The sequence below is a fragment of the Micrasema longulum genome, unplaced genomic scaffold (genome assembly GCF_059751315.1).
Source record: "Micrasema longulum isolate JH-2025_06_02 unplaced genomic scaffold, ASM5975131v1 h1tg000333l, whole genome shotgun sequence".
NCBI classification, from domain to species: Eukaryota; Metazoa; Arthropoda; class Insecta; order Trichoptera; family Brachycentridae; genus Micrasema; species Micrasema longulum.
The window spans coordinates 363,101-382,566 of NW_028277537.1; the positions used below are offsets into that span (position 1 = coordinate 363,101).

Consider the following 19,466-nt stretch of genomic DNA (forward strand, 5'->3'; position numbering starts at 1 on the left):
ATTGAACCCGGGATTTCAACATTAAAATAAAGGAATTGAAATGTTGGAATAAGCCATTTAATTTATGTAACTGCATAATAGAACACTATCTTTATTTCAGCTATGTATTTACAGAAATATGCTGTAGTCAATTTTGGTTCTTAATCAACCTTTTACACATTTTCTGTACTGAGATTTGGATTAGTGTGGATGCAGGTAGAAATAATAAACACCAATTGTATGATCAAAAATATATTGTGAATTATATAACATATACAATGACTATTAGACAACATGTCACAGCCTCCTCAACACATTGAGTAAGGTTTCATAATACAAGCTAAAGGGAGATGTACAGTGGGGTTTCTAAGGCTATACACTTACATATACGAGTCAACAACAATTAACACTTACATTGATGAATAACAATTACAGTACTGACTAAACATTAATGCGTTGTGAGTTATTATAACACACTGAGACTTGCAGATTACTAAACTCGGTAATAAGAATTTTCATATTATTATACACACTCGTCAAAGTTAAATTGCAAAAAGAATAAATAAAACTGAAGAGCAATTCTTCAGAGTCCTTGGTCAAAATTTATAAATTTTAAAGTAAGAATGCCAGTATAATCAGGTTCAGTGCCGAAATACGGTGTTTATTGGCAAAAAATTAAAGTAATTACATGCAATAATAAAATAAAACAAAATAAGTATTTGCCATTGAATTGAATTGCAAAAAAATAAATCATAACAACTTCACAACTAAAAGCTCCATAACCAGCAAAAAAATTGCCCACTAAATCCAATACTATAAGGCTTTAAAATATCAGATAATTTCTCGAAATCCTCTCAAAAATCTTTATTTTAATAAGAATGTTGCTGATCTGATAAAAACTGACAATACACAAATAACTGTTATTCTCTAAATGATCTTTTTTGACTTAAGCCACTTTGAAAAATCACTCTTCAATGGTCAATGATATTTTGTAATGATCTGTAAATCCTTGTATTTATAATTTACAGATTTATTTACATATTATGCGGTATAAAATATACCTATAAAATAAAGTGTAAAATCAATTTGAAATAAGTTTTTCTATTTTTTTTTTTTTTAGTAAATGTTCACAAATTTTTATTTGCAAATAGTGTGTAAAGGCATACATACATTATAACACACACCGACAATATTTTACACACAACGTGAAGTAAAACAATTTAAATTAAATTAAATCATTTACTCATAGAGTAGAAAAAGCATAATAAATACCATTTCACTTTTCAGGAAATGAAACACGACACAATGAGAAGATAGAAATAAAGAATTATCTATGATAACTTTAGGAATATGACAGTCAATTATTCAGCTTAATCATTTTCAATATCAATGTTGAACATTAGTAATGCTATTTTTTTATGAAACATACCATCTTATGAATATTTGACAAATCAGTAATATTTATAGTACACACTTAACTGCTTAAATTATAAATTATCAAATAGGAACATATTTTTAAAAATCCTAGTAATTTGGCAAAGTACTCTGCAGAAATCATACATTTTCTGTTAAAATAGCTAATACTAACACGTATATTATTCTAAGTAAGATAAAATGGGTTAATAAATAATGTACAGATATAAAAGCAATCCACTCCGATACGTAATGTGGACTTAAAATATACAAAATGGAGGCCTCTATACTGTTTTATCTTATAAGATTAAATGAAAAAATTGTCACGAAATGGAATTTACAGGGAAATACCATGTAATTGCTGTAATTATGTACCCTTTATTCAAGTATATAATATGTCATTAGTAAACTTATTTGTTTATGATACTAGTGATTACTAGAAATAAAAAAAGAGAGCTGAAGTGCCATATTATACAAAATGATTTTACTGTAGAAATTAACATTTAAAATGAAGTTTTTGTTGGATCATGCAATATACATTATGTATACACAAAACATGTATCAAAGTGATCCTACGCTGAATTTCCAGTGCATCAAGAATGTGAAAATGTTTTCCAAAGTAAGTAAATACACATACAGTCTTTTAGCTTTAACATATTTATTTTACTTGGAAAACATATAATTTAAAATACATTTTTGTAAAAATAATCAACAATTGAAATCCCGTGCACAAAGAGCTTAATAATAACCAGATTTTAAATGGCCTCCATTACTGTAGAGTACAAATAATAATAATCATGATTTGAATTTCCGATTAATGGAATTGGTGATATTTTTACATTATTTACTGCTAGTGGTTTAAAACTAAAAACTGGTAACTCTGTACCTCACTATCTAATTAAAATTAGGCAATATTAAATATTCACTAGTTTTATTTTGATTTCCATTGTTTTCCTCGTGATCTTTTTTCCCCCTCGGTCTAATCGAATGTCTTATTTTCCAATCGACTACTATAGTATACGATTAACAATATTAATGAACATGTTCCTGATTTAACCTAATATCGCTATAATAACATCGATGACTAGGTCATAATTTAACTGAATCCAGATTGATCCAAACAACACAGTGGTGTAGAAAACTGATATTGAAATGTGATGATTTAAAGTACGGGAGTTTGCGATGGAATAATTTCATACAGCTAATATTCACCGGAGTCAGTCACATAACTATTCTAAAAAACTTTTTTGAAAATGTTTTTAAACGACCTCCCTTTGGATCTCTTTTTCTTCCCGACCGGCTCTGGTTGCGTGGAAGTACTCGCTTCGGACACGTCACCGATACTGGACCACATACTGAGCTGTGGAGACTCGGTACCCGCTCTGATTCTTCGTTCCTCTGATTTTACTTCTCTATTTGCTATTTCTAACTTCCTAGGGGTCATTTTTCCGATGGGAGATTCCTCCCTCGTCGAGATGTCCGATGTTATACTTTTAGAGCTCTGTCGATTGAGAGCGGCTCTAAAAAAAGCCGGAGAACTTAATCTGCGAACTTTTTCAGAGTGTTCTCTGTCTGGTGTTTTCTTCCCGAATATTGATCCGTTAGTTTTGGGGAATTCCTTTTTAGGTGTTATTCCGTTCAAGTTATTTGGCACTTTTATTTCACCCATCCTACTGAAGTCTACGGGGTCTAATTCCGGAGATATGAAGTCGGCCTCCTCTAAAACGAAAGGTATTTCTAGAGTAGCTACATTCATATCACGCCCCGACCAAATATCCTCTTCTTTTTTAGGAACTCTATTTTGCCCGTCCGCAAGTAGTGTTCGTGAAGCACTAGCGATAGAATAACTCCGCTGAAATATGGGAGACTTTCTTTTCCGTTTCTTCTTTTCATTTTTCAGTAAATTAGAAGAATCTCGCATTTCTGTATTTCTTGTTATTGTTAATGCTTCCTCGGATGGTCGTCTTTTCTTAGGTACTTTTGGTTCTCCCGTAAGACTAGTAACTGATATTTCCTCTGTAGATTTTCTCCTGGTTATGGGATTGTCTTGTCTCGTATTTTTTTGGGGTGAACTTGTTTTTTTTTCAGTTTCACCTTTTTTATCCGCATTATACCTTTTTAAAAAGTACATAACAAGTATTGTTATCAGTATTTGAAACATTAAAACTTTAAACATAGATACACTTCCCAGAAAACTATCTCTATCGGCAAGTAACAAATTGACTGATGTAGAAAGTTGCACCATTTGCTGTTGAAGGAAAATCATTTCTTCAGCACTTTTGTGTTCTCGTTCTTCCGCTTTCTTACTCTCCTCACTCATGGCCACTAAAGTTTTTTCAAAAGTCCTCTGCATTTCTTCCATCTGCTTCTTGTACCGTCTACTGAGCTCCTCGAGGTATTGACCAGAAAGGGACATGTTTCTTTCCAAAGCCTGGAATTTTAAAGAATAATCAATTTGAATTGGTTTAAAACAATAAACGGTAATTGTGAATTGAAAATAAAAGTTTCTTTAATATATTGAAATATGTATGTGTTACAAAATGTCGAAAATTATGTTTTATTATTACAAAATGGAGACAGTGGGAAAACAAAAGACCAGTGGGGCGAGATATTGCTAAGAAAGAAGAAGAAGAAAATGTACACGATATTTTGCTAGAAGTTTGAAGTTTTTAAAATGCATTATTTTATTGAAATACGCTTACTTTTATCTTATTTAATATAAATTTTACATCATAACCTTCCAAAATTTAGTAAAATGCAAGAATGATCATTGCCGCTATTATTTATTGTAAAATTGAAATGGACTTAGTCCGTTTATACATGAATGACATATATACAGATATTTTGTGTTCAGTACAACAAACAATAATAGGTAAAGTCATTAAAAAATAAGTCAAGTCATCGAAGCAATGATTGGTAATTTACCTTTATCCTATTTGACAGTCGTAGAAACACAGATTCCTTCTGTCCCTGATGAGTGAATGCGGGAGCAGCATTATTGTGCGGGGAAGGTGTGGCGGGATCCGTGTGGACCCTTTCCAACTCTGAGAGGAGTTTGTCCAGTGAAATTTGATCTTGAGTAGATAGTTTTATATGACCATCTTCTACACCTTCTATATTATCGATATCATTATTTATTTCATGCGGAGTAATTATTGAACTGAACTCTGGAGTATCTTCGAGTTTTGTGTCAACTGTGCTATCTGAATCAATAACAGGAATCTTGTCAGATTCATCTTTGGTGAGTGTTTCGGTTTCTTTTGGTTCAACTGTATTTACCATACTAGCTTCAATGTCTTGCCTTTCAACATACTGTCTATCATTCTGATGAGTATTAGTTACAGTATTTTCAGAACCCGGTTTAGCAGTTAAAATACTCGGTTCTAAAGGATCTATGTCATTTTGTAATGTCTTTGTTGGTTTTATATCTGTAACTATGCCATTTTCCAAATCTGAGGGTACAGAACTTGTAATGGATGCCACTATGTCGGGCTTTAAATTTTCTTTCACTTTATTCTGACAAGATGGATGATCCGCATTTTCGGCACATTGGGAAAAGGGACCTAGCAACAATTCATTGATCATTCCAGACTCTGCTACTTTCTGAACTTTCTTATCTATTGTCAGATTAGTTGTCACATTTAGATCAGTCTCATAACTCGTGTTAAGTACAACTTTCTTCTCAACTATTGCGAGCATATTGCACAATGCCGCTACATAACTTGGCATCAATAAAGCCGAAATGTAACTTGCGATTTCAGTCTTCAGGGATGAAGTTCTTTTACTCTTAAAATCAAGCCCATACTGTTGACATATTTCGGTATTACATAGAGTATTATGAATAAGTGGGGCTTCTATTAAATTATTCAGTACGTTATTTTCGCAGCTCATCAAATCATAAACATCGGTGAACATAGTATTGCTACAGTTATCACAGACAATAATGTGACTCGGTGTTTTGCATTTCTTGTTGTTGATCGGTATTGTGTGTATATTGTCTGATGAATTCTTAGAATCACTACCCTTTACTAATACTTGGGCTGCTTTCTTCATTATGGACATGACAGCGTCTCTAGCAGAACCGAAAAGATTTCTCGAAAGTTCTTGATTTTCTTTATCCGGTACATCTTCTAATATATCATCGTCATCCTCATCATCCGCAGCCAGATTGGATTGGGAATGTGGCGAGTTTTCCGTTTCGAAAACCTCAAATTCTGAAGTTCCGTAAACTCGGAATAAAGAAATGGGACAGTAATGTTCAGACCCATAGTACGAATGTAACTCAAATTTGATAAATTTTCCAAAGAGGTGCGGGTGTAAATTAAATGTCTGAATATCTCTTTCATCTTTGGCGATGAATTGGCCTACACTAGCCCAGTCTCTAGTGGGAAATCTGTCACTTACATAAACTGAAAAATTCTTAGGAGTCGATGAAAATAATTCAAAATTAGCCAAATCCACTTTCTTAGCTTGTATGGCCTCGCAAAGTTCTACTACAAACCATATCCTACTGTTACATGTGTTGAGCATGTACTCGTCTCTACTAGGAGATAGGACGAAGCTAGAAGATCCGGACTCGGGATTGGCAGCGACAATTTTGGCTCCACAATCAGGAGAGGCATAGTTTTTTGATCTGACCTTCGTGTTCGCATTGGTGGAAACAGTACCGAGGGTGGTTTGGGAAGAATCATTCACCCCACTTTCCTTATTCTTCTCCGCTTCTTCCAATTGTTTTTGCGCCCACTCGGCGAAGGAAGGAATTTCTTCTTGCACTTCATTAGATTTGGGTGCGTCATCTATTTTCTTGACGGATTCTTGTTCGGATGTTGAATTGTCACTTTTCACAGACACAACACTATCATCTGTAACATTTGTAATATCTTTTAACTTTTCTATTGTTTTTTCATCATCTTTTTGTTTTGGAACCACCTTAACAACATACTGCGGTTTGAGATTATCTTGAGATTCTGTTACAATTCTTGCTTGTAACACTTCATCCGTTGAGTTGTATAGCTCCGAAGGAAGCTCCGAGGTAACGGGAGTACTGTTGTAGTCAGGTTCCGTGTCGGTGAAGTTGCCTTTGTCCAACTCTAGCTGTCCTACGAGGGTGTTGGTGAGTTCCGCTGCTGCGGTGTCTACCAGAGTTACGAGGACGGGGTGTGCTGTTTCAGCCAATCTGGAAAAAAAGTGGTAATAAATAATTTTGAAAATGTTACGCTTACTGGGTACGCAGTGACTGATTGAATTACTATCACCATAATATGATAAATAGGAGGAGAACCTCATCATGGAAATCAGAGAATTTTTATTTATTTATACTTTTACATTGTTTGTATTCTTTTTTTAAAACAGTATAATGTTCCCTCACTGGGGTGTCCCGTGCCGGGGGAAACATTTTACAAAATGTGAAACATGCCTTAAATTAGCTATTTAACAAAGTTTACATAATAATAACAATAAAAAAAACGAAATTAATCCAATTAACCTAATTATCATTAACATAATAGACCATTTAAACTACACACATTTTAACAATGTTTGATTATGTCCAAATGCTTGCAGACTGGCTGGATTTCCTCCCTAGGGAGTTGTTCATATTTAAATTTATTTCAACAGAGAGGGAAAAAGTTTTCGAGAAGAAATTTGGAAGTCTAGGCATTTACAGGGCTTATGACAGGTCATAAATTAGCTATTTAACAAAGTTTACATAATAATAACAATAAAAAAAACGAAATTAATCCAATTAACCTAATTATCATTAACATAATAGACCATTTAAACTACACACATTTTAACAATGTTTGATTATGTCCAAATGCTTGCAGACTGGCTGGATTTCCTCCCTAGGGAGTTGTTCATATTTAAATTTATTTCAACAGAGAGGGAAAAAGTTTTCGAGAAGAAATTTGGAAGTCTAGGCATTTACAGGGCTTATGACAGGTCATAAGCCCTGTAAATGCCTAGACTTCCAAATTTCTTCTCGAAAACTTTTTCCCTCTCTGTTGAAATAAATTTAAATACACACATTTTACCTATTTGGCTTGATCCACTTATCGATCCATGTGCAACCCACCATAAACAATGTTTGTTGACAGGCTGGATTTCACTCGCTAGTTAAGAATTCCATATTCCTTTCTCAAAAATGTTTTCCCTCTCTGTTGCAATAGATTTAGATCCTAATAACTCCCTAGCGAGTAAAAAATCCAGCCTGTCTACAAAGATTTGGACATACTCAAAACATCGTTTATCTATTGTTTACAGGATAATTGTAAGTGCATCACTGATGCCTTAACAATAATTAATAACCCGTCATTCTGTCAGGATCTGGGCGTTAGATTTGTGAGCACTCTGACATTTCATGAACACATAGAGACAATCAGTGGTAATGCATTGAAGATGTTAGGATTTGTCCTGCGTACTGCCAGGGTTTTCGAAAATACCCGCGTACTGAGAACTCTTTACAACTCCTTGGTGCGAAGTAGACTCGAGAGTGGCTCGATGATTTAGGGGCCACGTGAACTGAAGTACTCTCTTATGATAGAGATAATTCAAAAGAAGTTTCTGAGATATCTCTACATGAGAGAGTGCGGGTATTATCCTTGGCTTTACCCGACCGAGTTTCTCCAGGGTATGCTTGGCTACAACAGTTTAAAGACTGGAAGGAATGTGTATTTGACTACACATTTTTATTTATTGTTGCGCGGTGTGGTCGATAATTCTGAAATTATGATAAGCATTGGTTTGTATGTTCCTGATAATTACCTAAGGACCAACCTGCCTATGGTTATGCCTGTTGGAAGGGCTATCGCTCTGGATATTGATCTGTTCCATGCATCTGAAGGAGTTTTCCGGAGCAGGATTCTTCTACTACTTTGACACGAGTCTCTTTCGTGTATTTTTTTTCTTTTTTATAATATGTACGTATTGAGTATATTTTTGTAATGTATATGTTATATTTAAAATAAATGAGTTGAATTAAATTGAATTATGACTACAGATATCAAGAAATTCCCAATGTTATATTGAAAAAGCAAGAGTTTCCCTCAGAGACATGAATTTATTCCTCTCTAATTGACCATAGAAGGATTTAATTGTATTTTTAACACTCATATTATTTTGGTACACATTATGCATCTATATAAAAATTAGTGAAAACAAAAACACCAAATTACATTACCCTGTTTTTTTACTATTTGTACACCTATTAGATAATGAACAAATTACCAATGAACTATTAGAAATTCATAAAAAATTATGAATGAGATTACATTATTTAAAAAAAATATATATATTTGTAATATTTACCCAAATATAAAATAGACTTAAAGGCCATTTTCTGAAAGTTCTTTATGCAAAAAAAAAAGGGAATCAAGTGAATTCGTGACACTTATTACAGGACCACAACCTAGTTAAATTAACAAATAATTCAAAAATATATCGACGCTGGTAAGGAAAATGTTACCACGTAGCAACCATGTAGCAACTTTACAGAAAAGCTGAGTTTTTTTTTATTATTAAAAAATCGCATAACTGTGTATTATTTTGGTGTGATTCCTACATTCATATTAATAACACGGCTAATAAACTCATAAAGGTAATGTATTTCTTAAGACCATTAGAAACATCACAAGAAAAAAATATACTACGCACTTTGCCGATCTCATTTAGAATATTATGGACTAAAAGGATGGAGATCCGCAGTAGCAACACATCATAAACAAATTATTTAAGTACAAAAAGGCATAATAAAAGTTATTCTCAAGGTACCAAAAGGATACAGAAATTGTTAAAGCCTTTGATGCGCCTGAGATATGACTTATATACGTTAAAATCACTTTTCTAGACAGATTTGGAGACGGACATTGTCATCCCCATGCTCAGGGACATGAATATATAACAAAAACAAGGACAACAAATAACAATATTAAAGTCAATATTCCTCCCTTTATCACAGCATTTAGACAAAGGTGTAAGGATTATTTTTCTGCCAAATTGTTTGATATGCTTCCACGTAAAATTAAATTGACTGATAACAAACAACATTTCAAAAGAGAAATCAAAATCTGGCGGAAGAAAATCTTTTGAATATAAAATGATTAATATAGGAAATAAAAAATAATAAATTAATTGGCTCTTCTGTAAAGTCGCAACATGTCGCTTAGTAACTTTTTTTTTATAGCGTCCATAATATGTAAATTGTATTTTATACTACTTTTCAATGTTCATTGAAAACGACTGAAAATGTATTTTCTCTCGGTTCACTTTCGTTTAGCGATTAATAAACCCATTAACGGAATAATGCCAACATACATTTCGCAGTAACTATGGTTTTTTTACATTTCTGTTTTATGTATTTCTTACCTAAAGTACAGGTCTGTAGAGAGGCTTCTAGATGCAGGTTGCATCGCCAGTAAAAAACATAATATCACTTGGTACAGTCTACCCAACATCTTAGTACACCGCAACCTCGAGAGTAAAGTACATAATTTTCTAAACTAATTCACAACAACTTGGTATCACTGTCTGAACTCTTCATTTTTGATTTTACACTTATCTGTTTACAAAAGTTCGAAAAGTCTTAATCGCGGTACATTTATTCCTGTCGAAAACATCGCGAGGCACCATTTGAAAATAATTTATAATCATCTCATTTGAACGATCTAGTGGGATCTACTTTAAAGAGTACAAATGCATTATTAAATTAATATATGTGTATCGCAATTAAATTTTACACATTTGCCGGGTTTAGTTACGCGGAAACGCGCGGAAATTCAAAGAAAACTACTTCCGCCGACACGACCACGCGCCGCGAGAGCTGGCGCACTAATGAAAATGATGACGAAACGAGGTGACGACTGACGGTCAACATTGACCGTAATTTAAATTCACCAGAGAAGGAAAATCGTCCGGTAAAATGTGACCGTAAACGCAAAAGATAAAATTCATTTGTTTTCTAATTTTAGTAACACATAGTAAATGAATACCCCCTTTTGAAGACTCGTTCTGAAAATACGTACGTGTACTTTATCAAGTATTAGTGCCGGGTAAAGAAAGTTGGCACATGGCTAAAATTTCCCGTTTTAATGACTTTGTTAGCGAAAAGTTTAACGCGCTGATTGAGATATTTTTACAGGGTGGCTTATTTTTTCGCTGCTTACGTGAAAATGTTTTCTGAAAGCCTATAAGGTTGTACCACGTAATTTAATTCGTTACTCCTATTCACTGATGACGTGAAGATAAAGGATTATTGAATGGTAACTACTATTGCACTATTTGTAGATCTTTAATAAATTAAAAATATGTATTAGTTAAAATACAACGTGTTATTAAATAACCCTGAAGAGGGCAGCGTGTTGTTGCCGAAACCAGTCGGTTAGGTCGATAAATAAAATGGTTCATAAAACAAAGTTATTTTATTTATCTCTCAAAAATATAATACAACGACCTGAAAATAAAGAAACTAAACTTTTTCTTTTAATCGGTAGATAGGTACGCGGTGTAAAATAAATACTATTTTATTTTACATTGAGAAATCATATCTATTTATCAGTGGCGAGCGGTGATTTTTTTTTATAGGTAATCAACAAAAAATTATCATTAATTTGTATCTACACATAGGTACATAATTATAAATGGCTATTTTTTCTGTGGTTCTGTGAATATCAACTCATACAACAATTGTTATTAACTTCGCGATATACTATACGTAGCTTTATTCTACACTATTTTAATACAACACTTGTAGAAAAGTTTATTAAAAATTACCACAATGATAGATATTTCAATTATGATTGAAATGTCAACATTGAGCACTGGCCGATTCCTTTTAAAACGAATAATGCGCTTTTAAAACGAATAATAATAACACGCCACATGTCCTATGTGATACAGAATATGCCAACGGTATCATATCAAAGAAAAATAGTCCTTCGGAAATAATGTTCGAAATACTAATTTCCAAATAGAAATTCTTCAGATAATATTTGTAATCTGTAAGTACTTATAAACTGCGACGAAAACGACTGGGTTGAAGATGTAAAATATAATGTACTTTTGTATGGAGAAATAAGCTGATGTAATCGGCTAGTTCCATCGTTAAATGAGAACGGGCCGGGCGCTGGGCGCACTTAGTAGATATATTTTTTGTAGGAAGATATAAACGGTGGTGGTTATTTATAAAAAAATAATTATTATTTTATTTATTTTCCCACAAACAAAGTTACTATAAAACATTATTATCGAAAGTACTTTTCCAATGCACCTCTCCAGGTGTGGGTAAGGGTTTGATGATGATGACGATTTTTATTATTATTTTTTATTTATTATGGTTCACAAACAATAAACAACATATGACATTGGTATAACAATCACAACTTGTTATGTTTATATAATAGAATGATGACGTTGTAAACAATAAGGACGTTCAGTGCTACGGGAAATTTGATATAAAAAATGTTTTCTTACGCGGGGTAAAAAATAGAGAATTTATTCGTACGGAGAAGAATCTCGAAAATGAAGTAAAAAAAAAAAGAACTACTTTGAATGCGTCACAAGTTCTTCCGAATCAACCAATGATAGAGTGTTGTGATAGATTTCCGATTTCCGGAAAGCCAACTCACCAATTAGCAGAACTCACCGATTAAAACTTGCGACGTCACTGGCGGAGTAATTTAAATATTACAAAACTTTAAAAAATCACAGCGCTGATAATACGATACATAATAATATATTTTATTAAATTTTGGTTTAGTTTGATAGTCTATTAATAAATAAATAAAACATTGAATTTACTCATTCACAAAAGTAGCGCCATTGCGTAACGGATTGTTATTATTTTGCAATTTATTGTATAATTTTATCTAATAACATTGAGCCACGCCAGTAGTGTACTAGTCTAGAATATTCCATCAAATAACCGTTTTATCGACTGGTAAGAGCGTTCTTTTATAACTCAGAATAATCTAAGAACAAATAACAATAAAATTTATGTATAAAACAATAACTTCGCGATTTTTTATGCGAATTAATTTTACTTCAAATAATTCAGTTTGGAATAACAAACATTAAATTTGTTGCTTTAATTTGGGTTTTGCAACGAAGTTTATTTTTTGTTCTTTTTTATATGGGAGTTGCATTATTTTTTAAAAAGAGTATTTTTTTGCTTTTATATTTTACTTTAGCATTTGCAACGGAGTGGATGACGAAAGAATGGTAAAACAAATATATATGGCCGAATTTTCTAGGCATCGCCTATATGCCTTCTAGTGGAATAATAAAATGACAAGTTATTTATAAAGTTTTAAAATTATAACGAATACAATTGGTATTGCATAGCAACAGAATACGAAATTGTCTCAGGTCAAAGTATCCGTATCCGCTTGTATTGCGGTAATAGTGATAATTGACCGTGTAAAATTAGGTACTCGTATAATAATTATGAACATATGTGTCGGGGCACCCGAAATAGTGCAAGTTACACGACCAGTTATGCAAATTGGAGCACAAAACTCGTTCGGCACAATATCGAGCGGATTTTGGCTTCCGCAACCGACGGGAGCAGCGATGCACACTACTGGCGTAAGAGGTCACATCCGTATGGGGATGAATAGCAAATAACTTCACACACAAGCTGCACCTGACCTCGCCTTGGAATCGGTCCAGCAAAATAACAATCAAATCAATAGTCAGAATTATTACGTATTTTCAAAGCATTTTTTTTTTTGCAAAACCTTACGAACTGTTTTTTCAATAAAACATATGTTTTATTTCGGCGTAGAAATATATACCTAAGTTATTAATATCATTAAGGATAACTTTTATAGCGCCATTTTTGTAATATAATACCTCAGGGGCGATAGTGATTCTATAGATAAATAGTTTTAATTGAAGCTTTTAAATTTGTAATTCAATTAAAACAATTTATTTAGTTATCACATGCTACGGATTTATTCAAATGATTTAGAGAACAAGTGGATTTAAAGTTTTTTCCGAAACATCACTTCACTTTCACAGCCTCGCACCTCTGCTGGGAGAGCATTCCATGCCGTAGGGCCCGCGACCGCAAATGTGCGTTCGCTGAATTAAGTGCGCTGTTTGCATAGAGGTACAATAACTTTTTCTCTCGCCTAAAGCTAGGGTTTCCTAGGACAGCGGTGCCCGTATTTTAACGGCCGTAGTGAACGATGATGCAGTGGACAGCCATCGTAGAGGTGACTAGAGTGTGGTTTTCTAGGAAAACGGTGTTATCAACACCATTTAACACCGTTTTCCTAGGAAACCACTCTCTAATCACTTTTACGATGGCTGTCCACTGCATCACCGTTCACTACGGCCGTTAAAATACGGGCACCGCTGTCCTAGGAAACCCTAGCTTTAGACGTGGCTGATCTAAGCGTAAGACGCCTGTCAGCTAGTTCATCTGGAATGCATAGTTCCCTTGGATATTCCGGAGCAGAGTTGTGCAGTGATTTATACATAAGCCAACAGAGTTTGTATTCCACCCTCTGTGGGAAACGTAGCCAGTGTAATTCCCGAATTAGAGGAATGATATGACTGAACTTAGAGATTCCGAAAATAAGTATCGCTGCAGCATTTAATACAGACTGTAGGCGAGTCATTTTGTTAATTGGTAGACCTGTGTAGATACCATTACAATAATCGAATCTAGGCACTTTTTAAGAGACTTAGACATTAGACAGGCTGAAATATGCTTGCAAATATGCATTAAAAATGTTTAAAATATCCAAGTAAAGTGTGAAAATATACAACACATTATTTTTCAATTACGCCTACACCTATATAATACGATGTGGGTAAGTAATGAATTCATTTAACAGACAAACAAATGTCAGTATTTAAAATAAATTAACTTACCGGAAAAGTAATCGAACAACAATAAAAAAATATTGAGGACATCGCTTGGCACTAAAGTGTAAAACATATCTATATACGATACAAACCATTCGCAGGTGTATTCAAGAATGATTATTTATATTCATTTAACACGTATAATAAATGATTTTTTTACTAAAGAAATACATAAGGCGAAAGTACGTATGAAGAAAACGAAACGAACTCCACATCAAAAAAGAGGAAACGCTCGTGCTTGTTATTAGTCTACAGAGATTTGGACATGTGTACTATTAAATAAAATATCGAAAACAATTGATTCAAATATCTTACAATCGTTAAAAAGCATTGAGGCCGCATTTACCTTGAATGGGAGTCATATGTAGGTTATATTTCTTTAATCAATGGAGAGTAATAAAATATGATTCACGTTTGAATTTGTGATTTGTATAGTGGTAATAATAATTTTGCTAATAAAAAATCATGTTAAAGATAACAATGTTAATACTATTTCCCAATATTTTATAGGTGTAAAATATTATGAATATCTTATCGTCCTTATCCATAACATTTTTATGAAATATTCTTAGTTTTATGTTTTCTCGAGTTTTCCAGTCACCATTTGAGGTAGGTCATTATTTATATATAAGTACGTCTTTATAATGGTATATACCTACCTACTACATATCAAATAAATAAAAAGCATTATTACCGATGGAAAATCTGTTCCGAAATGTGTCAAAATTCGTTCCGTTTCTTGACCACAAATTGTCACTAATTTAACATTAGATTGCCAAATGCCAAATTTGATATAGAACCCTGTATAGTTTCTCATGATGTTCACCGTATCCATCAGAATATTATACAACCCTGCAATTGTGATGTATTAGAAAATATAAGTGAGTATGATATTTAGGATGAACTATCGATTGCCATTTTAAATGGGATGGACTTTGATCAATACTCCCATCTCAACACAGGACTTTTAGTCCCATGGAGTTGGGACTTATGTCTCAAATAATATACAATAAACATATGTATGTACATAAATAAATGTTTTTTTTTTTTTTTTTATCAATATTCGTACAGAGATGAGGTAGAATTTTTTCAAATTCAGGCTTATCGATATTCGAGCGTTTACAGGGCTTATGACAAGAAATCCAGATTTGTGTATGTACAAAAATACACATACCAAAAAATAATGTTGTGTAATAAGATCTGGTCAAAATATAAGTATAAATAAATTGCAGAATCATCTGCAGGCGATTACTAGTACTTAATTTAACTCGGAAGAGTCTTAAATACATAAAATAAAGTAATATGCTAATTAAAAATACTTAACTTCAATATCAATACATAGATGGTGCTCCAACACGCTAGTGAATGCTTTCTCATTTAATAAGATATATACAAGAATCAAAATTGTACCAGTGTCGATATTCGCTAATAAGCGGAATGGGGAATGTTGTAAAAAACGTAAAGTGGCCACTCAACCCAGCCAATGACAGGTCATAAGTCCTGTAAACGCTCGAATATCGATAAGCCTGAATTTGAAAAAATTCTACCTCATCTCTGTAGGAATATTGATAAAAAAAAAATATACCTACTCCCCCTCGGGAGAAATCCAGATTTGTGTATGTACAAAAATACACATACCAAAAAATAATGTTGCATAAATAAATAGTTAGTCAAATGTATATATTGAAATATTATGTCCCTGATAGTGCTTTAAGAATAATTTCTTTGTCACTCTTAGAATCAATTATAAGATACGCTATAACCTCACGGGCTTTTTCCAGTAATACAAACATAACCCTTGTTCAGAACTTACAAAATTCAATGATCAAATCATTAATTAAAAAAAAATTGTACTGTCAGCGACACGATATTCCAATATCCATATTGTATAAATATTTTATCCGTTAGAGCTTAATTGTGGTCCAAGCTGGTTTCTCAGCATGCGTCTCTATCAAATATAGAAATAAATTGGAGCATGTATATAATACTCGGTTCACTGGAGTAGATGGACTAGCTCTCCCAAAATTTAATAATAAATACGGGAAAAGAACACTCGAGCACAACATACCATTAATGTATAATATGCTCCCATTAAATAAAAAAAAAGACAAAAAACTTATCAAGCTCAAGAGAAAGACGTATGCTGAAAATCTGGCTTTTAGAACGTGGTTTTTTATATTGTTTTTTTTTTGTGTTTTTTTCTTTTTTATTTAGACAAATTTTTATTTTTCTACGTGTAACATATTTTCAATACACATGGGAATACCTATTTTCTTTTTTTTCCATAATAAAAGGAGTTTTTATAGGATATGTATATATTTTAGAACTTAACTATAAGCACCTGCTGATTGTATTTTATTTTTTGTATGTTTTTGATAAATAAAATAAATAGAAAAATAAAAAAAGCTGTTTTTTGCGGATTATAATGTATGACAATATTTGGAAACGTTATGTCCACGTAGTACGAATAACCGACAGATAAAGACCGGATTATATAAAACATAAAAAGGCTGGAATATGCATGCAAATATGCATTAAAAATGCTTAAAATATGCTAGTAAAGTGTGAAAATATACAAACCATTATTTTTTAAAGTACGCCTGCACCTATAATATGATGTGGGTAAGTAATGAATTCATTTAACATACATTAAACAGACATTGAAACAAATGAAGGCATTTAAAATAAATTAACTCACCGGAAAAGTAATCGAACAATAATGAAAAATATTGAGGACATCGCTTAGCACTAAAGTTTAAAGAAATGTCTATATCCGATACAAACCATTCGCAGGTTTGTGGTATGGTACGCGTAGCAATTACACTATATTTATTTGTTAGCATTCCCTTTTATTACTGCCTAAACATATACTAATATATTACGTACGATAAAAATAACGTAGCATTAAATAAACCTCGCTAGTTTCAAAACGAGATAAGAGACAGTTGCTCTATATTTTATAGTTTAAGTACTATAATCTCATTGAGGAAGTTGAGGAAGCAAATTCTTAATTAAAACTAAACAATGTACAGACAACTTCCCGAATACAATATAAATATGATTTTTCTACTGGGAAAATACAAAACAATTGTCAAAATTTGGAGTTTATCCAAATTGTAATAGACAAGAACTGGATGCAACCCCTTTAGGAGTTATTAATATCAATATATTACAACGGAGACGAAGAACATTTAATAAAAAGGAATATAGATGTCTGGCATTAGGAGACTAGACTGTAATTGGGTGGTTTAGATGACCACCTAATTCACTGTGTAACATTCACCATTCTGCCTATGTTTGAACATCATATTCCTTCAACTTGAGAAATATCTGTAGCTTAAAGCTGAAAGGCTGGAAGTCACATTTTTTTGCAAAATTCAGTAATGAATGTCATTTGGTTCATATATTCACATGAATGCTAAAAACATTGGAGTCCTCGGGTATACTTCTAAAGAAATAGCTTGTTCTAAAACACCAGTAGTGCAGTAATAATACTCACGCTTTCAACAAAATTCAACGGTTTGCTGGTATTAAAGCAGTGGTTACCGAATAAATTCCACAATTCTTATAAAAAAAATACCTCTGACGCAGCGAAGGATTTTGCACAAGATCAAGTCTTATTGTCACTATCAACAAGTCTTTTCTTTTGCCGATAATTTCATTATTTTACTTTGCTTTTTTCGCATACTGTTTACTTTCAATTACTGTTTTATTGCCATTAATATCATGTCATTAAATTTATATTTACCTGTTGTGTATATAAATAATTCATGTTTTAATTAACGGCACGTAATTTAATGTTTTGCCTCAAGAAAGTTTTATAAATACATTGTTTTTCATTCAATATTCTACATGACTTTTTATACTAAAGTCCGAGGAGGAATTAGGGCGCAGGCCGGGCGGTTAAAACAAAAAAAATTAAGTCCCATAGTTATTTGACAGCCCATATTTTAAATGTTCTTAAATATTTTTATCAGAAGCCTATAAATCCCAAAAAAACAGCAGTGTTTGTACTTGGAGAGATACATTTGAAACAGTTTTACGATTTCAAACTGCTCTCCTGAACAATTTACCAAAGGTGACTTCCAGCAGTTCAGCTTTAGGTACAGCTATATTCATATGAATAATTACCGGGGGGTAAATCAAGTTCTTGTCTACATAAATTTGGACAAATTTGGACAAACCAGCTTCTCCGAGGAGTATAAAAATTGAAAAGTATTTTCATGCACGTGAAATAATTAGATCAGAATCTCACCCACAGCTATAAAGGTTTCAGTTCTTTAACTTCACAAAGATCAGCAGACTGAAGAATCGAAGGAATATAGATGTTCAAACATAGGCAGAATGGTGAGAGTTACACAGTGTGTAAGGGGCCACTTAAACCAGCCAATGGCAGGCCATAAGTCCTAAAGATGCCTAGACTTATATATTCCCTTGTTATTTATCTCTGTTGTGATATGTTAAGAAACAATTAATTGTATAAATATATTCAATGAATATATGTGAGTGACACGTGACACATCTTTTAGAGTGGAGAATTTTCCTGCAGAGCTTTCTATACGCAAGAGCAAAACATTTTTGAAAATCTGAAATAGTCTAGAAAAATCACGATGAGCGATCGCAACAATGCTTTGATCGAAAATATTTACGTCAAACGGGGAAAAAAGTATAGTTGTAAATTTAAAGAATACCAATAAAAAGCATTTAATCCGTTAATAATTTGATTACATAAAATGTTTAAAATATCCACATCTGGATAATTTATATAATTAATGCCAAGTGTGAATCACAACTGATTAAAATATGAATATTAATTGTTAACGAAAGGTCAGGCGGTCACGTTTGTCAACTGAAGTACTTTTGGCATGTTTATAAATAAGTTCAATGAATTTACGTTACCTAGTGTTAGTATCGGGAGTCAGGAATGTACTGTACATACTCAAAAAGTGTGTTATTATTATTGAATTAAGAACTTATTACTGAGAATCTGATCCTTTTCGTAATATTGAAGTTCACAACACCGCACCGGTATAAGTTATCCAATTGACCACCCACTTAGTATATTATGCGGGATGATAATTGAACGCAGTTATGCAGAAAGCAGCCAGTTCACAATTTTGAAAAAATTAGATATCGGTTTTATCGGGTGCAGTAAGGTCAATTATATGTTCTGCTAAAAACATCCAGGCCGCTTTCATACAAAAAAA

The 19,466-nt window shown here is 32.7% G+C and overlaps 1 protein-coding gene across 2 annotated transcripts in view; it reads right to left on the minus strand.

The window, feature by feature from the left end:
• Positions 1-215: 215 nt before the first annotated feature.
• LOC148282396 (SUN domain-containing ossification factor) overlaps positions 216-19,466 on the minus strand; it is an 89,639-nt gene continuing 70,388 nt past the window's right edge. Inside the window, exons 1-3 of one of the 2 annotated variants that reach the window (XM_088225142.1) lie at positions 9,754-10,232; positions 4,318-6,568; positions 216-3,823 (exon numbers count right to left, since the gene is read on the minus strand). In XM_088225142.1, coding sequence (XP_088081268.1) covers positions 2,627-3,823; positions 4,318-6,568; positions 9,754-9,842 — 3,537 coding nt within the window. In that variant the 5' untranslated portion in view covers positions 9,843-10,232 and the 3' untranslated portion in view covers positions 216-2,626. Of the gene's footprint in view, positions 3,824-4,317; positions 6,569-9,753; positions 10,233-19,466 lie in introns of those variants that run through there. The other variant, XM_088225141.1, reaches the window with a different exon arrangement.